The sequence below is a fragment of the Panthera tigris genome, chromosome C1, assembly GCF_018350195.1.
Source record: "Panthera tigris isolate Pti1 chromosome C1, P.tigris_Pti1_mat1.1, whole genome shotgun sequence".
NCBI classification, from domain to species: Eukaryota; Metazoa; Chordata; class Mammalia; order Carnivora; family Felidae; genus Panthera; species Panthera tigris.
Genome location: NC_056667.1, coordinates 97,514,177 through 97,535,998, shown reverse-complemented (window position 1 = coordinate 97,535,998; position 21,822 = coordinate 97,514,177). Strand labels below are relative to the sequence as shown.

The window sequence follows — 21,822 nt, the reverse complement described above, 5'->3', positions numbered from 1 at the left end:
AAAGTTTTACTTCTTCCTGACAAATTCAGATGCCTTTATATATTTTTGTCTTCTAATTGCTGTGGCTAAGACTTCCAGTACTATGTTGAGTAAAAGTGGTGAGAGTAGGTAAAAAAGAAAACAATGGTAGGAGTGGATATCCTTATCTCGTTCCTGATCTCAGAGGAAAAGCTCTCAGTTTCACCATTGAGCATGATGTTAGCTGTGGAGTTTTCACATATGGACTTTATTATGTTGAGGTATGTTCCCTTTAAACCTACTTTGTTGAGGGTATTTATCATGAATGGATGTTGTACCTTGTCAAATGCTTTTTCTGCATCTATTGAGGTGATCATATGGTTTTTATCCTTTCTCTTACTGATGTGATTATCACATTGATTGATTTGCAAATATTGAACCACTCTTGCATGACAAGAATAAATCCCACTTGATCGTAGTGAATGATTTGTTTAATGTATTGTTGGATTTTGTTGCTAGTATTTTGTTGAGGATTTTTGCATCTTTGTTCAACAGAAACATTGACCTGTAGTTCTTTTATTTTGTAGTGTCTTTGTCTGGATTTGGTATCAGGGTAATGCTAGCCTTATAGAATGAATCTGGAAGCTTTCCTTCCTCTCCTATTTTTTGGAATAGCTTAGGAAGAATAAATGTTAACTCTTCTTTAAACAATTGATAGAATTCACCTGTGAAGCCATCTGGTCCCATATGTTTGTTTATTGGGAATTTTTTATTACTGATTCAATTTCATTTTTAGTATTTAGTCTGTTCAAATTTTTTATTTCTTCTTGATTCAATTGTGGGAGTTTATATGTTTCTAGGAATTTATCCATTTCTTCTAGGTTGTCCAATTTGTTGGCATGTAATTTTTCATAATATTCTCTTATAATTGTGTTTCTGTTGTGTCAGTTTTTTCTCCTCCTTTGTTTCTGATTTTATTTGAGTTCTCACTCTTCCTTTTTTGATGAGTCTGGCTAAAGTTTTACTGATTTTTTTAGTCTCTATTTCATGTATTTCTCCTCTAATGTTTATTATTTCCTTCCTCTACTGGCTTTGCTTGGTTTGTTTTCTTTTCTAGCTCCTCTCAGTGTAAGTTTAGGTTGCTTGAGATTTTTCTTGCTTGTTGAGGTAGTCCTGGATTGCTATAATCTTCACTCTTAGAATAGCTTTTGCTGCATCCTAAAGATTTTGAAACCTAGTTTCATAGTGTTCTGGTCAGAAAATATGCATGATATGATTTCAGTCTTTTTGAATTTATTGAGATGTGTTTTGTGGCCTAACATGTGATCTGTTCTAGAGAATGTTCCATGTGCACTTGAAAAGAACGTGTATTCCACTCTTATTGGATTGAATGTTCTGAATATATCAGTTAAGTCCATCTGGTCCAATGTATCATTCAAAGCCACTATTTCCTTGTTGATTTTCTGCCTGGATGATCTATGCATTGATGTAAGTGGGGTGTTAAAGTCCCCTACTATTATTGTATGACTATCAATTTCTTCTTTTATGTGTGCTAATATTTACTTTATGCATTTAGGTGCTTTCTTGTTGGGTGCATAAATATTTACAATTGTTATATCTTCTTAATGGATTGTTCCCTTTATCATTATGTTGTGATCTTCTCTGTCTCTTATTATAGTCTGTCTTTTCAAGTCTATTTGTTCAATATAAGTACTGTTACCTCTGCTTTCTTTTTGCTTCCATTTGCATGGTAAAGGTTTTTCCACCCCTTCACTTTGAATCTGCCTGTGTCTTTAAGTCTGAAGTGAGTCTGTTTTAGGCAGCATGTAGATGGGTCTTGTTTTTTATCCATTCAGTCACCCTATGTCTTTTGATTGGAGCATTTAGTTCATTTACATTCAAAGTAGTTATTGATAGGTATGTATTTATTGCCATTTTGTTACTTGTTTTACATTTGCTTTGGTAGTTTTTCTTTGTTCCTTTCTTCTCTTGCTCTTTTCCCTTGTGGTTTGATGGCTTTCTTTAGTGATATGCTTGGATTCCTTTCTCTTTATTTTTTGTGTATTACTGCAGGTTTCTTATTTGTGGTTACTATTAGATTACTATTGTGGTTACTATTAGGCTCATATACAACATCTTATACATATGGCAGTCTGTATTAAGCTGATGGTTGCTTAAATTTGAAACCATTCTAAAAGCACTAAATTTTTACTGCCCCCCCCCTCGTTTCATGTAATGATGTCATACTTCATATTCTTTTATTTTTTAATTCTTTGACTGGTTTTTATAGATATAATTGATTTTACTGCTTTTGTGCTTTAATCTCTGTATTGCTTTTATAAGTGATTAATCTACAACCTTTATTGTATTTGTATTTACCTGTGAAATCTTTTCCTTTCATAATTTTCTTACTCCTGATTATGGCCTTTTCTTTCCATGTAAAGAAGTCCCTTTAATGTTTTTTGTAAGGCTGGTTTAGTGGTAATGAACTCCCTTAACTTTTTTTTATCTGGGAAACCCTTTCTCTCTCCTTCCATTCTGATGCTAGCCTTGCTGGATAGAATATTCTTAGTTGCAGGTTTTTTCCTTTCAGCACTTTGACTATATCATAGGGGCCTTCTGGCCCTCAAAGTTTTTGCTGAAAAATCCATGGGTTTACCTTGTCTGTAACTATTTACTTTTTTCTTGCTACTTTTAAAATTCTCTCTTTATCACTTTTTTTTTTTTCTTTTGCGTGGTGTGTCCTGGGATGTATCTTTGTGGGTTCATCTCGTTAGGGGCTCTCTCTGCTACATGGGCTTGTTTCTTTCCCCAGGTGATTAGGGAGGTTTTCAGCTATGAGTTCTTCAAATAAATTTTCTACCCCCTTTTTATTTTTTTCTCTGGTATTCTTATAATGTGAATGTTACTGCATTTGAATATGTCACTGAGTTCTCTTAACCTATTCTCATTTTTTATTGTTCTTTTTTCTTTTTGCTGTTCAGTGTGGTTGCTTTCCATTACCCTGTGTTCCAGCTCCCTGATCCATTTTTCTGTTTCTCTAATCTACTATTGATTCCCTCTAGTGTATTTTTAATTTCAGTTATTGAATTCTTCATCTTTGATTGGTCCTTTTTTATATTTTCTCTTTGTTGAAGGTCTCAGTGAGATCCTCCACTCTTTTCTCAAGTCCAGTGAATATGTTTAGGACCATTGCTTTGAATTCTTCTTCAGGAATATTGCTTACCTCTGTTTTATTTAGTTTTTTTGCTGTGTTTTTATCCTATTCTTTCATTTAGGACATATTCCTCTGTTTCCTCATGTTGTCTAATTCTCTGTGTTTCTGTGTATTCGTAATGTCAATTATGTCTCCTGCTCTTGAAAGTAGTTACCTATGAGGAAGAGGTCTTAGTGCCCTGCACTTAGAGGCCCTGCAGTGCAATGTCCCCTGTTCCCCAGGACCAGGAGCTTCAGTGGTGTCTTCTGTGTGAGTTGCACAGGCCCTACTGTTGTGGCTGAGCCTTGTTTACCTTCAGTCCAGGTGACTACAGTGGTCCACTTTGCCTGTTGTGGGCAGGGTTTGGTCCCTGTGCCAGTCTGGGGCCACAGTGGGCTTGTCGTTAGGCAGTATCAGCAGTCAGACCAGATGTCTGCCCTCATCCCATCTGCTGGGGCTGGGGTCATACCAAAATGCAGGGCACTGTCTCTTTCTTGTCCCCTGAGAGGCTTTCATTGGTGGCTTGGGCCTCCAGTCCATCTGCTGAGGCTGCAGTGACCCCAGACTGCAGGACTCTCTTCCTGTGCTGTCTTTGAGAGGTTTCTGTCGGTGGGCAGAGCCAGTAGTGAGATCAGATGTCTGCCCCCAGTCTATCTGCTGGAGCTCTAGATGCACCGATTGTCAGGGCACTCCCTCTGCACTGCCATTTACAAGGTTCAGCTCCTAGAGCTGCAGTGAAACTGGTGTGTATGGTTATCTTCCCTTCTTCCCAGGGCAGATGTCACTTTGGAGTGGCAGGGTCCCTGCCTGGGCTGCTGCAGGATCAGATGCGGCCGGAGCCATTCTGGAAGGACTCCTGCCAAGTGGGGCTGGTTGGATGGAGTGGACCCAGATCCATAGGAGAACACAGGGGCAGGCACTGTGGTGTTAGCAAGCTAGGTGGCAGGTGTTCTCACTGGTTCCCGCAGGTCTCTAGCTGTCTAGGCTGGAGAGCAGGGAGAGAGAAATGGTGCCCACAAGCTCTTTTGTTCTTAGAAAAGTCTCCTAAAGACCCCTGCCCCTCCAGCACATGTTCTGCGGTTAATAAATAAATCTCCTTCCCATATACCCCAGCCACTTTTCAAACTGCTGCTTCTGTGTTATATCTCCGCAGGCCTGTTTGTTATGCTGGCTCTTTAAGGATAGCAGCTGGGTTTCCTACCACCCTCTGGCTCTCCCAGAGCGGAGCATGCTGATTTTTAAATTTCCTGGTGTTAAGCCCCACAAATTGTAAAAACTCTCAAAATTAAACCCCTCTGGTTTTCAAAACAAAATGTTATGGGGACTTATGTTCCCAGTGCCAGTCCCCTGTGAGTGGGATGACTGGTGTGGGGTCTGTCTCTCTCCCTTCCCCATGCTTGTGGTGCCCCCCTGTTCGTGGTTAGTCTCACCAAGAGTTTGGTTCCCAACTGCCTCTCTGCCCTCCCTGCCCTTGTCCATGTGGCCTCCTTTCTATGATTAAGTGTGGAAAATCTATTCTGCTAGTCTTAGGGGTTTCTGGGTTGGTTGCACTGATGTCACTGTTCTCTAGGTGTGCTCATGGGAGGAGGTGACTTGAAGATCATCCTACTCTGCCATCTTTCCAGAAATCCTCTCCCCTGATGTAATTCTTAGGATGCGTTTTAAAGGATGAATCAGAGCTTAGCAAACAGACAAAAGAGAAGGGTATTCCAGGTAGAAGGGATATGGGGTAAAGACAATGAAAACAAGGGAATATAATTGTATCCAGAAAAGTGCCAGTAGTGGGTTTTGGCTCAGGTACCTGTGGGGATGAGTCCTTCAAGGAGGAGGGACCTGTTCTTGAAGGGCCTTGAATACTTTCATGAAGCCAAAAGTCTACATCTCCTGCTGTATGCTTAGGAAAGTACTAATGTTAGAATCTGGGATAGGATTTACATTTTCCTGAGTTTCCTATAGTAGCAGTTTGGAGGATTGATGGGAAATGAAAATCTGGAGCCAAGAAGGCCAGTTGGGAAGGCTGCTGTCCTCGTTGTCGTCCAAGAGACGTTAACTGGTAACAAGCTGGACTGAGCACCAGGAATGGAGAGAAAGCCATTTAGAAAGGAAAATCTACAGAATCTGGTGACCAGTTCAATATGAGAGAAGAGGGAGGAATCCATTGCTGCTTTTGGCTTTACTAGCTGGATAGATGGTATCATTTAATGAACTGAGAAATAGAGAAAAAGGAACAAATTTTGGAGGAAAGAAAGCTAGTTCAGTGCTTAACCTGGTAATTTTGAGGAGCTAGTGGAACTTCCAACTGGAAATGTCCAATAGACGGTTGCAAAATCTGGCCTGCAGCTCAGGAGAGAGGTTTGGGTGTCAGGACTTCATGGGAGTCTTAAAGCTGTAGATAAGAGTTTAATCCATTAGGTTTAGACGAGAAAATGGCAAGGATAGAATTCCAGGGAACAACAACATTTAAGGACGGGAAGAAGAAGAGTTGCCAAGTAAGAAAAGTAGAAAAAGTAGACAGACACATGTGAGGAGATGCATGGGGGGAGGAGGGAATAGTTACCAGGGTCAGGTGCTGCCATTGAGGTCAACTCAGCATTTATCCATACCTACCCTACGCCTGGCCCTGCAGGTAAAAAGATGAACGACACAAAGTCACTGCTCTCAAGGAATATGTAGTCTAACAGGACAGATGGACACAGAAATGGACAAAGTGCAGTAACAGAGGTAGGCACAGAGGGTGCAAGTGCTTTGAAAGCACAAAAGGTTACTTAGTGAGGCCAGAGGCTGGAAGGGTCGCGGGAAAGCTGACCGGAGCAGTGATGTCTCAGCTAACTCTTCAGGTGTGAGAAGTACCTATGGAAGCATTAGGCAGGAGGAAAGAGGAAAGCAGAGGAAAGAGCATAAGCAGAGGCACAGAAGCAGAAAATATGAATGGGGAAGTAAAAGTCCAAGGAGGTCCACTGAGATAACTACTGCCATGTTGACAGGATTGAGCATTTTCAAACGGTAACTTGATGTCAGGGGGAGTGAGGACAAACCCCATCCTGCATGGCATGAGATGTAAAGAGGGAGGGTGTCCTTTCAAGTAGTCTAGTTTGGGGCAAAGGACAGGCAAAAAGAGTTCAGAAAAGACGAAATCCAGGGGCACCTGGCTGGCTCAGTTGGAAGAGCATCCAACTCTAATTTCGGGATCATGAGTTCGAGCTCCACGTTGGGTGCAGAAATTACATAAGTAAGTTTTTAACAACTTAAAAGACAAAATCCAAATTACCATTAAACACATAAAAAATGCAGGCAGTTAATAGCAATGGCAAAATATTGCAAATTAAAGAGCTGGCATCGTTTAACCTATGAAATTGACCAAGTTCTTCCTTCCTTAATAGTTATATACAGGGTTGACAAAAATGATACGAAGTGAGCATTTTCAGAGAAATCAGTACAAAATGTTTAGAGGTAGTATGACTGTAGAATACTAGTGAGTTAAAAGAGCTTAGGAATGTGATAGAGTAGGAGGACCCTGACCTCACCCCGTCCCATGTTTACAACCAGATATCACCCACATCCAAATCAATAAACTAGAGAGTAATCCAAAGGCTTAGAAAACAAACGTCACAACTAAATATAGAGAAGAAGCTGCATCTGGAAGGTTAGGAAGGTCAGAAAGGCAAAGGGAGGCTGCCTGGAGGAGGGAGGGAGCCGCACACGTGGAGAGGACAGAGAAATGGGCCTTTGCACCAGGGAACTTACGCAGGGAAGACTAATCCCCGTAATGTTTGGCTTTAAAAACCAGAGAGGCTGAATTCTGGGGGACTTGGATCCTGGAACTTTAAAAGTCAGCTGACTCCGCACAGGGCAAGCTGGGAAGGTGAGCGATAGCCGGGTCACTGCCCTTAAACAGCAGCCTGTATGAAGAGGCAACATGAAAAAGGCGGTTTACACAATGCCAGGGGCAACAGGAGACAGATCTGTTCATACTGATTTCAGAGCACGTTGGAGGACTTCAAACTAAGGGAGCTGGCAGGTGCCGTCTTCCTTCTCCACCCTCCAGCATAAACACAGAGCCACTTGTAGGAGGCAGGACTGCACAGACACTTGCTGCCTAACCTGCTAGCAGTTCAGGTGCATGCCCATGAGATCTCCTGAGGACTCACCCACTCCAAGCCTGCTAACCTTGGCCCTGGGCTCAGGGAAAATTTTGTGAAAGCCGCCCATGCACCCCGCCCAGCCTCTGAGTGCCCAGTTGCCACCATGTTCAGTGCCTAGCCACTGCACCAGGCCCAGCTGAAAACCCCCAGCCGCCAACACATGCTAAGCACAGCTGGATGCCAAGTTCAGCCTCACACCCCCAGCCATCCCGGCACAGCCTCCAGCCTCCACCACAGTGCTTTGGGGGATCTGGCATGGGACAAGTAGCACAATGCAAATTTTGCTAACACTGCCACCCTGCTCCCAAGTTCCCTGGCAGGTACACCCACTCAGAGCTGGCCTGAGTGGGACCGGGGGTCCCACTAACACCACAGAGAGCAAGCACAACCCACACCAGGCAGAGAGTCAGTGCAGATAACTGCATGGAAAGGAAAAGTGACCCAGACACAATAACAGAGCATAAGCCACACACATAGGATACTATCCTGAACTGCCAGGACCTCTTTGTTGTGAAGTCCCCATTTTCAAGAGCAGAAGACGTAGCTGACTTTCTTAACACAGAGAGACAGACAGAGAAGCAGACAAAAGGGAGACAGAGAAATTTATCCCAAATGAAAGGACTGGACAAGGCCACAGCCGGAGATCTGAGCAAAACAGATATAAGTAACATGCCTGATGGAGTGTTTAAAGCAAAGATCATAAGGACACTCATTGGGCTTGAGAAAAGAGTAGAAGGCATGAGAGAGATGCTTAACAGAGATAAGGAGTAACATAACAGAGATAAAGGTTCAATAAAAGAAATGGGAAACATGCTTGATGGATTGAACAGCAGGATGAAAGAAGCAGAGAGGTTAGTGACCTAGAACACACACTATTTGAAAATAATCAAGTTGAACAAAGGACAGAGAAGAGAATTATGCAAAATAAGATTAGACTTAGGAAATTCAACGACTCCATCAAAAATAATAACATTTGTATTATAGGAGTCCCGGAAGAAAAGCGGGCAGAAAATTCATTTGAAGAAAATAATAGCAGATAACTTCCCTAATCTGGGGAAGGAAATAGATACCCAGATCTAGTAGACACAGAAAACTCCCATCAAGATCAACAAAAGCAGGGGTGCCTGGGTGGCTTGGCTGGTTAAGCATCCAACTTCAGCTCAGGTCTGAATCTCAGGGTTCTTGGGTTCGAGCTCCACATTGGCTCTGTGCTGACAGCTCAGAGCCTGGAGCCTGCTTCAGATTCTGTGTGTGTGTGTGTGTGTGTGTGTGTGTGTCTGCCCCTCCCAAACTCATGCACATGCTCTCTCTGTCTCTCTCTCTCAAAAATAAACATTAAAAAAAATACTTTTAAAAGAATCTACAAAAGCAGATCCACACCAAGACATATTGTAATTAAATCGGCAAAATATAATAATAAAGAAAAACATTTAAAAGCAGCAAGAAAAGTCCGTAACTTACAACAGAAAACCCATAAGGCTAGCAGGGAATTTTTCAATAGAAACTTTCCAAGCCAGAGGGAGTAACATGATGTATTCAAAATGCCCAATGGGAAAAATCTGCAGCCAAGAATACTCTATCCAACAAGAATACTCTTATCATTCAGAATAAGAGAGATAAAGTGTTCCCAGGGAAACAAAAACTAAAGGAGTTCATGACAACTAAACCAACTCTGCAAGAAATATTAAAGGGGACTCTTCGAGTGGAAAAAAAAGAGACCAAAAGTAAGAGTATAGAGGTAAGATATACAAAAGGAGTAAAAAATGAATATTTCTGTAAAAAATCATCAAGGAAATCACAAAAAATGGTTATAAAATATAATAATATATACCTAAAACCTGAGGAGGAAAAAACAATGGGTTCAAACTTAACCATCAACTAAATATAGACCGCTATGTGCAGAAGCTGTTATATAGAAACCTAACGGTAACCATATATCAAAAGCCACTAGGGGCACCTCAGTGGCTCGGTCACTTAAGCCTCTGACTTTGGCTCAGGTCATGATCTTGCAGTTTGTGGTTCAAGCCCCACATCAGGCTCTGTGCTAAGAGCTCAGAGCCTGGAGCCTGCTTCTGATTTTGTGTCTCCCCCTCTCTCTGCCTCTCCCCTGCTTACACTCTGTCTCTCTCTCAAAAATAAATAAACGTTAAAAAATAAAAAAAAAAAAAACTAAAAAAAACACTAAGGGCACTTGGGTGGCTCAGTCAGTTAACCCTCTAACTCTTGATTTCGGCTCAGGTCATGATCTCATAGTCATGAGATCAAGCCCCGTGTCAGGCTCTGTACTCTGTGGAATCTGCTTGAGAATCTCTCTCTCTCTCTCTCTCTCTCTCTCTCTCTCCCCACTCCTCTCTCTCTACCCTTCCCCCTCTCTCTGAGAAAACACTAATAAATATGCAAAGAATAAAGAGAAAGAAATCCAAATGTATCACTAAATAAAATCAGCAAGCTATGAAAGAATGACAAGAAAGGATGAAAGAAAATCTTCAGAAACAACCACAAAATAAAAAATAAAATGACAATAAATACATACCTATCAATAATTACTTTGAATGTAAATGAACTAAATTCTCCAATCAAAAGACATAGGGTGACCAAATGTTAAAAAAAAAAAAAAAGACCCATCCATATGCTGCCTACAAGAGACTCATTTTAGACCTAAAGACACATGCAAATTGAAAGTGAAAGGACAGAGAAACGCCTATTGGATGCAAATGGATGTCAAAAGAAAGCTGGAGTATTAATACTTACATTGGACAAACTAGACTTTAAAGACTGTAACAAGAGATGAAGAAGGGCACTATATCATAATAAAGGGGACAATCTAATAAGATATAACAATTGTAAATATTTATGCATCCAACAAGGAAACACCTAAGTATATAAAACAGTTAATAAAAAACATAAAGGAATTAATCGATAGTAATGTAATAATAGTAGGACACTTTACCACCCCACTTACAACAATGGATAGATCATCAAGGAAATAATGGCTTTGAATGACCCACTGTACCAGATGGATTTAATAGATATACTCAGAAGATTTTATCCTAAAGCAACAGAATACACATTCTTTTCAAGTGCACATGGAACATTCTCCAGATCACATATTAGCCCACAAAAGAAGCCTCAACAAATTCAAGATCGAAGTCATACCATGCATATTTATGACAGCAACACTATGAAACAAAGTCAACCACAAGATAAAATCTGGAAAAACCACAAATACGTGGAGCTTAAATAACATGCTACTAAACAATGAATGGGTCAACTAGGAAATAAAAGAAGAAATTAAAAATTACATGAAACAAATGGAAATGAAAACATAATGGTCCAAAACTCTGGGGTGCAGCAAAAGTGGTTCTAAGAGCAAAGTTTATAGCAATTCAGGCCTACCTCAAGAAGCAAGAGAAATCTCAAGTAAACAACCTAACCTTACACCTAAAGGAGCTAGAAGAAAACAAACAAAACCTAAAGCCAGCAGAAGGAAGGAAATAATAAAGATTAGAGTAGAAATAAATGATACAGAAACTAAAAAAACAAGAGAACAAATCAATGAATCCAGGAGATGGTTCTTTGAAAAATCAATAAAATTGATAAACCTCTAGGCAGACTTATTTAGAAGAGAAATGACTCAAATAAATCTCAAATGAGAGAGGAAAAATAACAACAAACACCACAGACATACAAACTCATAAGATAATATTATGAAAAACTGTATGCTAACAAATTGGGCAACCTAAAAGAAATGGATAAATTCCTAGAAACCTATAAACTCCCACAGCTGAATCAGGAAGAAATAAAAAAATTGAAGACTGAATACTAACAATGAAATTGAATCAGTAATTTTAAAACTCCCAAAAAACAAAAGTCCGGGACCAGATGGCTTTACAGGCAAATTCTACCAAACGTTTAAAGAAGAGTTAATACCTGTTCTTCTCAAACTATTCCAAAAAATAGAAAAGGAAGGAAAACTTCCAGATTCGTTCTATAGGGCTAACATTACCCTGATACCAAAACCAAATGAAACGCCACTAAAAAAGAGAACTGCAGGACAATATCCCTGATGAACTTGGATGCAAAATTTCTAAACAAAATACTAGTAAACTGAAACAATACATGTAAAAAATCACCATGATCAAGTGGGATCTGTTCTTGGTTTGCAAGGATGGTTCAATATTGGCTAATCAATCAGCATGATACATCACATCAATAAGAGAAAGGATAAGAACCATATGATCATTTCAATAGATGCTGATAAAGCATCTGACAAAGTACAACATCCATTCCTGATAAAAATCCCCAACAAAGTAGGGTTAGAGAGAACATACCTCAACATAATAAAGGCCATCTATGAAAAACCCACAGCTAACATCATCCTCAATGGCTAAACACTGAGAGATGTTCCCCTAAGGTCAGGAAGAAGACAAGGATGTCCACTCTCCCCACTTTTATTCAACATGGTGTTGGAAGTCCTAACCACAGCAGACAACAAAAAGAAATAATAGGCCTCCAAATCGGCAAGGAAGAAATCAAACTTTGACTATTTGTAGCTGACATGAGACTATACGTGGAGAACCCAAAAGACTCCACCAATAGATAGATAGGTAGGTAGAATGAAAAACTGCCAGAACTGATAAACGAATTCAGCAGAGTCAAAGGATACAAAATCAGTGTACAGAAATCTGTTACATTTCTATACACCAATGACGAAGCAGCAGAAAGAGAAATGAAAATGCAATTTCTATCAAAATACCAGCAGCATTTTTCACAGGGCTAGAACAAACAATCCTAAAACTTGTATGGAACCACAAAAGACCCCAAATAGTCAAAGCAATCTTGAAAAAGAAAAGCAAAGCTGGAGGCATCATAATTCCAGACTTCAAGTTATATTACAAAGCTGTAGTCATCAAAACAGTATGCTACTGGCACAAAAATAGACAACGCAGATCAATGGAACACAATAGAAAATCCAGAAATAAACCCACAGCTATAAGGTCGATTTATCTTCAACAAAGCAGGAAAGAATATCTGGTGGAAAAAGACAGTCTCTTCAACAAATGATGTTGGGAAAACTGGGTTGCAACATGCAAGAGAATGAAACTGGACCACTTTCTTACGCCAAACACAAAAATAAGTTCGAAATAGATGAAAGACCTAAATGTGAGACATGAAACCATCAAAATCCTAGAAGAGAGCACAAGCAGTAACTTCTTTGATATGGCCATAGCAACATTTTTCTAGATATGTCTCCTGAGGCAGGGAAACAAAAGCAAAAATAAACTATTTGGACTACATCAAAATGAAAAGCTCTGCACAGCGAAGAAACAACAAAACTAAAAGGCAACCTACAGAGTGGGAGATGATATTTGCAAGTGACAACTCTGATACAGGGTTAGTATCCAAAATATATAAAGAATTTACAAAAACTCAACATCACAAACACAAATAACCCAATTGAAAAATGGGCAGAAGGTGTGGACATTTGTCAAAGAAGACATACAGATGGCCAAAAGGCACATGAAAAAATGTCCAACATTACTTATTATGAGGAGAATGCAAATCAAAACTACAATGAGATACCACCTTATACCTGTAAGAATGACTAAAATCAACAATGCAAGAAAGAACAGGTGTTGGCAAGGATGTGGAGAAAAAGGAATTCTCGTGCATGGTTGGTTGGAATGCAAACTGGTATAGTCACTGTGGAAAACAGTATGGAGGTTCCTCAAAAAGTTAAAAATAGAACTACCTTATGACCCAGCAATCCCATTACTGGTATTTACCCAAAGAATACAAGAACACTAATTCAAAGTGATATATGCACCCCTCTGTTTATCGCAGCATTATCAACAGTAGCCAAAATATGGAAACAGCCTAAGTGTCCACTGATATATATATCATATATATATATATGTGTGTGTGTGTGTATGTATATATATATATATATACATACACACACACACATATATACATGTCATATATATACATATATATACATGTCATGTATATACATATATATGTCACTTTTTATATATATACATATATATGTATATATGTGTGTGTATATATATATATATACACATTATATATATACATATATAAAAATAGAATGAAACCTTGCCATTTGCAATGACATGGATGGAGCTGGAGAGTATAATGCTAAGCAAAATAAGTCAGACAGAGACAAATACCATATGATTTCAATCATATGTGGAATTTAAGAAACAAAACAAGCAAAGGAGAAAAATAAGAGAGACAAATCAAGAAACAGACTCTTAATTGTAGAGAACGAACTGATGGTTACCAGAGGGGAGGTGGGTGGGGGGGATGGGTGAAATAGGTAAAGGGAATTAAAGAGTGCACTTGTAGTGATGAGCACAAGGTGATGTATGGAAGTGTTGAATTACTATATTATATACCTAAAACTAATACAACACTCTATGTTAAGCAATTGGAATTAAAATTAAAACTTAAATTTAAAAAGAAATTTAAATAGACTAATGAGTTGAGTATGTCCATGCCCTTTATCCAGAAATTCCACTCATCAATTTACTTTAAGGAAAATAAATCAGAGATAGGGAGAGAGGTATGGTATCACTGCAGTGTTATTCATGAGAACAAAATACTGAATAGGCCATTAATGTGTAACAAGAGGGGACTGTCTAAATTATGTACTCTCATATGATAAATTATAGCCACTAAAAACCACTATTGCAAAGAATTTTTGATGAAAGTAGTTTTGAAGTCCTAATGTTAAGTTTAAAAAGCACATAGTTGTATATAAAGAATTACCTAAGTGTGTGTTTGAGTTTAAAAATACACCACCTGTGTCATCTAGCTGGTTCTGTGGGTAGAGCATGCGACTCGATCTTGGGGTTATGTGTTTGAGCCCCATGCTGGGTGTGGAGATTACTTAAAAAAAATAAATATTTAAAAAAGGAATATACTCACAGTGTTGATGATTATCTTTAGTGTAGTAATACAAGTATGTCTTATTCTCTTTATTTTTTAATCTCCAGTATTTCCCCCTTACCCACAGGGGATATGTTGCAAGACTCCCAGTGGGTGGCTGAAACACAAATAACACCAAACCCTGTATAAAGGGTCTTTATATAAACCCTATATATGTGGTATCATACATACCTGTGATAAAGCTTAATTTATAAATGAGGCACAGTAAGACGTTAACAATAATAATAAAACAATTATAATAATGTAATAAAAGTTATGTGACTGTAGTCTCTTTCTCACTCAAAACATCTTACTGTGCTGTACTTACCTTGTTCTTGTGATGTGAGATGGTAAAATACCCATGTGATGAGATAAACGAGGTGAATGACAGACATTGTGATGTAGCATTAGTCTACTAATGACCTAATGGTATGTCACGGGAAGGACCATCTGCTCCCAGACCCATGGAACCATGGGTAACCAACTGCAAAAGCGAAACCACAGATAAGGGGGAACTACTGTATTTCCCAAATTTCAACAGGAAGCACCTATTTCTTTTATAAGGAAGCAAACCCGTACAAGTTACTTTTCCGAAAAGAAGCTGGCTTTGAAAGCAAGGATGGAATATGGGTAGTGCTAGAGGAGGACAGTCGTGGAGGGGATTGTTTTGTTTTAGACTGAGGAACACGGGCATGGTGTCATAACGATGAGTGGGAATGTCAATGGAGAAGTAGAGGCGAAATAAGAAAGATAACGGACAGCACAGGCTTCCTGAGGAGATGACTGGGAAAGAGATCCGGCTCCAGTAAAGGGATTAACTTTCAACAGAGATGCGTACTTGGCTTTGATGAGATAGAAATAAGAGCAGTGTTGCCTTGTTCATTCTGCGTGCTCACTGCCTACAACTGCCTGGCACTGACTGAATGGAGCGTGTAAGTTTTATAGGTGAAGGAGGGGAAGGTTGAGGAATTTTCTCCAACAGGTGCAGTCGTGTATTATAATGTATTATTTTTTCTGTGGGTCTGTATCCCTCTCTAAACTGTGAGCTCCCTGGGGTACCTGGGTGGCCCAGTTGATTAAACGACTGACCCTTGATTTCGGCTCAGGTCATGCATGATCTCACAGTTCATGAGTTCGAGCCCCGAATCTGCACTCAAACTGCAGAGCCTGCTTGGGATTCTCTCTTTCCCTCTCTCTCTGCTCTTCCCCTGCTCACTTGCTCTCTTCCTCTCTCATAAAATATATCAATAAACTAAATAAACTGCCAGCTCCCTGAGGGCAGAAGAAATCATGTCTTATTATCTCCATATCTACCACACCATTCCAGTGACTGACTGATGAAGGTAGATTGCTCAAGAAATGTTTGTTGAATGAATGAATGATGAATGAATACGGTATGATAGGAGACCTGAAGATTGTGGTAAGGGTTTCATATAGCTTATTAGAGGGAACTAACCAGTGACAAGTAAAAGGACCTGGGCAGCCTAAAGACAAAATTGAATAGAGAGCATACCTCTGTACTTAAAAGGATTCCAGGGAGAAGCTGGAGAAACTAATTATAAGTGATCTGTTCTTTTCCCTGTCCAATTATCCCCCTTTCTTTTAACCTGCCCTGCACAAGTCTCTGTGGGCACAGATGAAAGGATAGAGACCCACCCAGCCCAGCCATCATTGAAAAGAGTTGGTCCTCTAACTGCTAACATTTGGTTTCCCTTTGTTTAATTCGAACCTGTACAGTCTTTTAAGCCTCTTACTAAGTAATCCCTACCTTGCATAGTAAATTGGACCAAGTATGTAGAAAGTCTTTTAAACTATTAATGGCAATAAAAAAAAAAAAAAGCAAGGAGCTATTATCTGGGGGATATGTTACTTATTTTTATATGCTGAAAGTGAGAAGATGCCCCAAATTTTTAAATGCTTCAGGTCCTAGAATCGCTTCCCCCAGCCAGGTTTCAGGGTTCTGAAGCAGCCATTGGCCTAAATAGGAACATTTTACCAAAAGGAGAGGATTATATGTTTTCCCCAATATACATTTTTGCTTTAAGGTTATCAGAATGATGCTAAGAGGAGTGGTTTGGATGTGAGCAGAAGCTGACATGGAAAAACTGCTCTGTAGAGAAGGAAAGGGTTGGATCAGAGTGATGATTCACAGATACAATCATTTGTTATTCCTTTTTTTTCCCCAAAACAGAATTGCATTGATGAAATTGAGGCCATAATCAGCATTAAACTCCAGCTCATCGGAATCGTCGGCATTGGAATCGCAGGTCTCACGGTGAGAAAGTTCCAGAACTTACCTCTTTTGCGCTCTAAGAAGTCTTTGTATGTTGTTTGTCTTCCAGTGTGATACAGCAATACCTTAGGAGAGATTTCTCATAAAAGACAGACACTGTTGACAGGACGTCTTCTAAGAACAAATCTTATTAGATATATCAAGACTTAGTTCTCTAAAATATGATACAGGTTTTTTTTTTTAACATTTATTTATTTTTGAGAGACAGAGAGAGACAGACCATGAGCAGGGGAGAGGCAGGGAGAGAGGGAGACACAGAATCCGAAGGAGGCTCCAGGTTCCGAGCTGTCAGCACAGAGCCTGATGTGGGGCTCGAACCCACACACCGCGAGTTCATGACCTGAGCTGAAATCGGACGCTCGACCGACTGAGCCACCCAGGCGCCCCAACACAGATGTTAACTTTAACCAAATTATGACTTTGAGTTTATCATTGTAATAACTTGCTGCTTTAAGGCCACCAGACTTACACTAGACAAGTGATTTTCAATTCTGGTCTCTTCTTACTCTTAGAAATTTATAAGAGCATACCACATTAATCCCTCTCACTTATGATTTGCAGATGTGGTGATTAATAGTGTAAACTCTGGCGTCACCCTGTCTGGATTCAGCTCCTAGCTCCACTACCTGTGAACCCTGGGATCATGGGGTAGTTTCTTAATGTCTCTATTCCTCAATTCCCTCATCTGTGAAATGAGAATTTTAATGTACCAACCTGAAGTATTCTTCCAAATTAACCCCTATAAAGCGTCTGGAACATAACACTCATAGATGCTCCCTCTATACATAGTCTGAGGGTTCCCAAGCCCAGAATCCAGGCAAAGGGAGTAACACACACAGAGTGTGAAGCCTAGTGCAACCAGCACCTGCAGGCAGCTCAGTGCCTCTAAAGCATGTGTGTGCAAGAATTGAGAGCCGAAGGATGTGAGAGGAGCAGCAAGAGATGACACTGAAGGGCGTGTGAGGGTCCACACAACTGTGGTCTCTGTGTGCCCTTTAGAAAGGCTGGGCTTCATCCTTAAGGTAGAAGGAAGCCACCGAGGGTTAGAAGGGCCTGTGGTTGCCAAGTGGAGACAAGTTGGAGGGAAATGAGGTTGGAATCAGGCCAGTAAAGAGGTGATTTCCACTGTCCAGGAGTTGAGTGATATTCGCTAATGCCAAGGCAGTACTTACCCTCTGGCTCTCTATGTAGATTAATTCATGGCATGAGCATAAGGGAATTACGAGGAAAATCAATGAATTGGCTGTTTTTCAGGACACACCGGCATCTGCCCTCTTTTCTGTATTTCGAGCGCAGAGGGGTGGGACGTGTGGGTGAAATACTATGCTGAGGATCCCCCAATCCAGGGCCATCTCTCAGGCCCTCCTCACCTGCTCTGGGGCTAGGCCGGTTGCTACTCTGTGGCTTCCTGAGGACAATTTTTAGGCAAGAAGACTTGAAAACGCACTGCATCACAGAGGTATCAGATAGACGCTCCTAACAACTCTACAGTCTCAGTGAGCGAGCATCCTACAGACAGTCACCCCTGACTCGTGACAGTGGCAGGACAAGGCTGAAAAAGTTCTTTAGAGTGCAGCCAGGATGAAGCAGGGGTTGTAGCCAACCTTCACAACCACACTCAAAGGGGAACGCCTTCTACTGGTCGTCTTGAATCAGCACCCCAGGAGTTTCTTCTTAAATTCCTTTCTTCTTAAGTGTAATCAGTTAACCAGATGTCCATTAGGTGTCTCCCCTGCCATGCGCTGGTACGATCAGCGAGAAGCTTGGAGCCCTGCTGCTGGCTCTTCTCCTACTGAAGCCTACCCCTTCCCTTCCCAAAGAACAGATAATACATGTCTTTTTAAACTTAGCACTTATAGATTCTGGTCCGATGTAGGGTAGGATCAAGGAGAGAATGGTATGGATTTCTTTAAACAAACATTGACAGTCATTTATCAACATTGCACCCACAGATAACATTCCATAGGCTCTGCAAAACTGTAAGGGAAATGACTGAGAACAAGAAAGATCTTTCGGCATCCTTCTATTCAAATCACACCAGTGGCTGTTGGTTTGGCCAAGTGTTTGGCTTTTCCCAGAATTATCCAAGAGGTAGAAGACATCAGTAATAACAGAATTCCAACACCTCAGTTTATGCTTTGGGGAAACTGTGGAGTTAAATAGTGAAGCATCGTTTGTACCTTAAAATGGACCAAGAATGAAGAGACACTCCACTTTGTCATATGTGGTCAAAGCTGCAAAAATTCGAAACTTTTCCAATGACAGAAAACTCTTTAGACCAAAAATGTAAACAACTAATAAATAGTTGATATGTTAATATGGAAGCCTTTAACCTGCAGCCATAAATAAGTATTATATACAAAAGTGCCATTTATAGCCAGTAGTGGTTGTAATTATTTGTTAGACACCCAGGCAGTTTGCTGACCTTTTCATCAATTTTTATCATTCGAAAGTCACTAACAAGTGGTTCCTTCTTTTTCAGATCTTTGGCATGATATTCAGCATGGTCCTTTGCTGTGCAATCCGAAACTCACGAGATGTGATATGAAGCTACTTCGACATGAAAACTGCAATCGAGAGCTTTCATACAGCTGTCACAGGACCTGGCTCCTGGCTCATTTTTATTACTCAAAGGACATTAGGATCTTAAAATAATTTGCTGTCAATTGTACATTTGCACATGTATGTATGTTTGGCTCATTCCTCGTTTACCCCTTGAGTGAATGCTCTGTGTGTTGACTGACAGCATATTCATGTGTGATCTGTGTGTTTCTGGTATACGCATCATACAGAATGAAATCTGTTGGCTGAAACTTCCTGGTTCTTGTTATGTTAGAGGAACAATCTATTTAACTCTCAGAAAAAAAGATCATAAAACTTTGATACACTTTAAAAAATTTGGCTATTCAGAAGAAGTGATAATGGGTCATTCTCTCAGATTCTAGCCATAGAAAGTTAGATACAGAGAATTCAGGGATTTCTAGTTAACAGAAGCAGTAAGTTATGGGAATTGAGAGATCGTGGCGAGGTGCTGAAATTGCCTGCCTCTGAGTTGGGTGTCAGGGTTTCCTGGGATTTTTTTATATACATACTCTCCCCAGAACACAGTAAGCCACAGTTTTAGAACTAAACACATCTGTAAAACTAAATATAGCATGGAAAATCTTATTTGAATAACTCATACTTTCCTAGTATTTAAAAACAAAAAACTCCCTCTGGAAAGAGTGGTCACACAGACAATCATGTGCCCTATAAAAGTGAGTGTTTTTAGGACTTCAAAAAAAAAAAAACCTTTTAATAACTTTTTGAAGACATTTTTTTTCTTATGTAAGTACATTTAAACATTGCTTTATTACTTACTTTCCTTTTCTGACTCTGCTCTGAACTACAGCAACCCTCACACAAACAAAAGGGCTTTTATCTCAGATTTTTCCGTGTTTCTCCAAATGTAAAGATAGAAAGACTAAAGCCAGAGATCTGGCAGTTGCAATTAGTGGGAAAGAGAATTTTCATGGGCACTGTATCCTTGAAATACCTCATAACTTGAGTTTACATATTTTCCTAATTTTTTCTATTTTTCTTACTCACCTAGAGAATTCTTCTTCATAGATTATGAACTACAGTTTCCACCACTTAGGAAAACAAAACCCTTCCTAATTCAAATATTATAAGCATCCTTGGCCAAACCAAAATAAAGAAAGAAAAGCATCTACTAGTTGTGTGCACACAGCAGAGACAAGCTAAGGAAATTAAAATATTTGAACACACAGAACAGAAATATGTTTTTTCTGTGTTAAGTCGCCTATAAAAATAAAATTTTCGTATTCTTTATGATCTTGATGCTTTCATTTTGGTATGTAAACCCAAAGATAGGATCTAAACTGACATTGTTTGTCCATTTTTAACAACTTGGTACCTTTAGTAGATCATGGAGGGGTTTTTTTAATTATTATTATTATTACATTTGAAAAGGCCACCCAAAAGTGAAAGTGCTGGGGACTTTGGAAGCCCCTGGGTAAGTTCACAGGCCTGTGAGAACACAATCTTTGGGTGCGCACTAAAGCAAAGTGCTCAGTCCCAAGAAACTTTTACAAAACGATTTGCTGAAAAGACCTAATTGCTACAAATAGTCTCAATCACATAGAGAACCATCTTCCACCATACTTGCTACTGCCACTAACTTGGGAGGAAGCTTTTCTAGAAAAAAAGACTGGAAGCAAGCTAATTTAATCGTACGTGGCTACTTTACAGTGTTTATAGTTGATGCAAAGATGATTTTAAGAAAGTCACTTTAATTTTAAAGATTATTTTAAGAAAGTCACGTGTAAACGTGAAATAGATGTTTACACCCCAGTAGGTGACAAATACAACCTTTGAGGCAAAGAACAAACAGTCCATCTCTCTTGCTGGCTTTAGTTCATCCGTCTACCTGAAGACAGGCCCAAGTGCATACTCGGGTTTCTTGCAGTTCAGAATCATCTCTGATTCAACAAAACTGAGTTTCACTCCATATCTGAATTAACAACCTTAAAGAAGACTACAGTGGTTAAAAAAGAGTAGAGATCTGTTCCATAAATGATTAATGTACCCCTTTGGGGAGTAATTTTTCAGAAATATGTGCCATGAGTAAAACTAGAGAATTCCACCTCTGAGTGAGGGTAGATTTATATATATCCTGAATCTATATATATCTTGAATTCCTATATATCTTGAATCTATATATGTCTTGAATCTATATATCTCAAATATGTAACTCTTGGATACATACATATGTAACTTGAATATATGTATACATGCATGTATGTACAGGCATACATACATGCATGTATATATATATATATATATATGTGTGCATATATATATATATATATACACACACACATATATAAATTTTTGGTTATGTCTGTTTACCTGAACTGATTTGAGATCAGACTCAAACATATTCTTAAGCATCTGGTGCCAAGGCACTGAATTAAAATTTCTTGATGAACTATTTTAAGTTATTTCAAATTAAATTTTCTACGTACTGGAATTGTTTGTTTGATTTTATCTTAAAATTCTATTCTATCTGTATACACCCCTTTACACAACCTTTCCAAATGTCCAACTACCAAACAAACGGTTAAAAAAGGCAGGAGTAGCAATCCTTCTATAGTTTATTGTGAGGAGCTGGACGTAAAAGCAACACCCTAAGGACGTTCAAGCAAATAGCACTATTTCCTTTAACGTTGTTTCATCTCTTCCCCAGAGTCGCTCCTTTGTTGTCCATGGTTCAATCT

At 39.4% G+C, this 21,822-nt stretch overlaps 1 protein-coding gene across 4 annotated transcripts in view; it reads left to right on the top strand.

Annotated features, from left to right (window-relative positions):
• TSPAN2 (tetraspanin 2) overlaps nt 1-19,214 on the top strand; it is a 55,960-nt gene extending 36,746 nt beyond the window's left edge. For all 4 annotated transcript variants that reach the window (XM_042993794.1, XM_042993793.1, XM_042993791.1 and 1 more), the window contains 2 exons: nt 16,442-16,525; nt 19,026-19,214. In XM_042993794.1, coding sequence (XP_042849728.1) covers nt 16,442-16,525; nt 19,026-19,091 — 150 coding nt within the window. In that variant the 3' untranslated portion in view covers nt 19,092-19,214. The remainder of the gene's footprint in view (nt 1-16,441; nt 16,526-19,025) is intronic.
• The last annotated feature ends 2,608 nt before the right edge of the window (nt 19,215-21,822 follow it).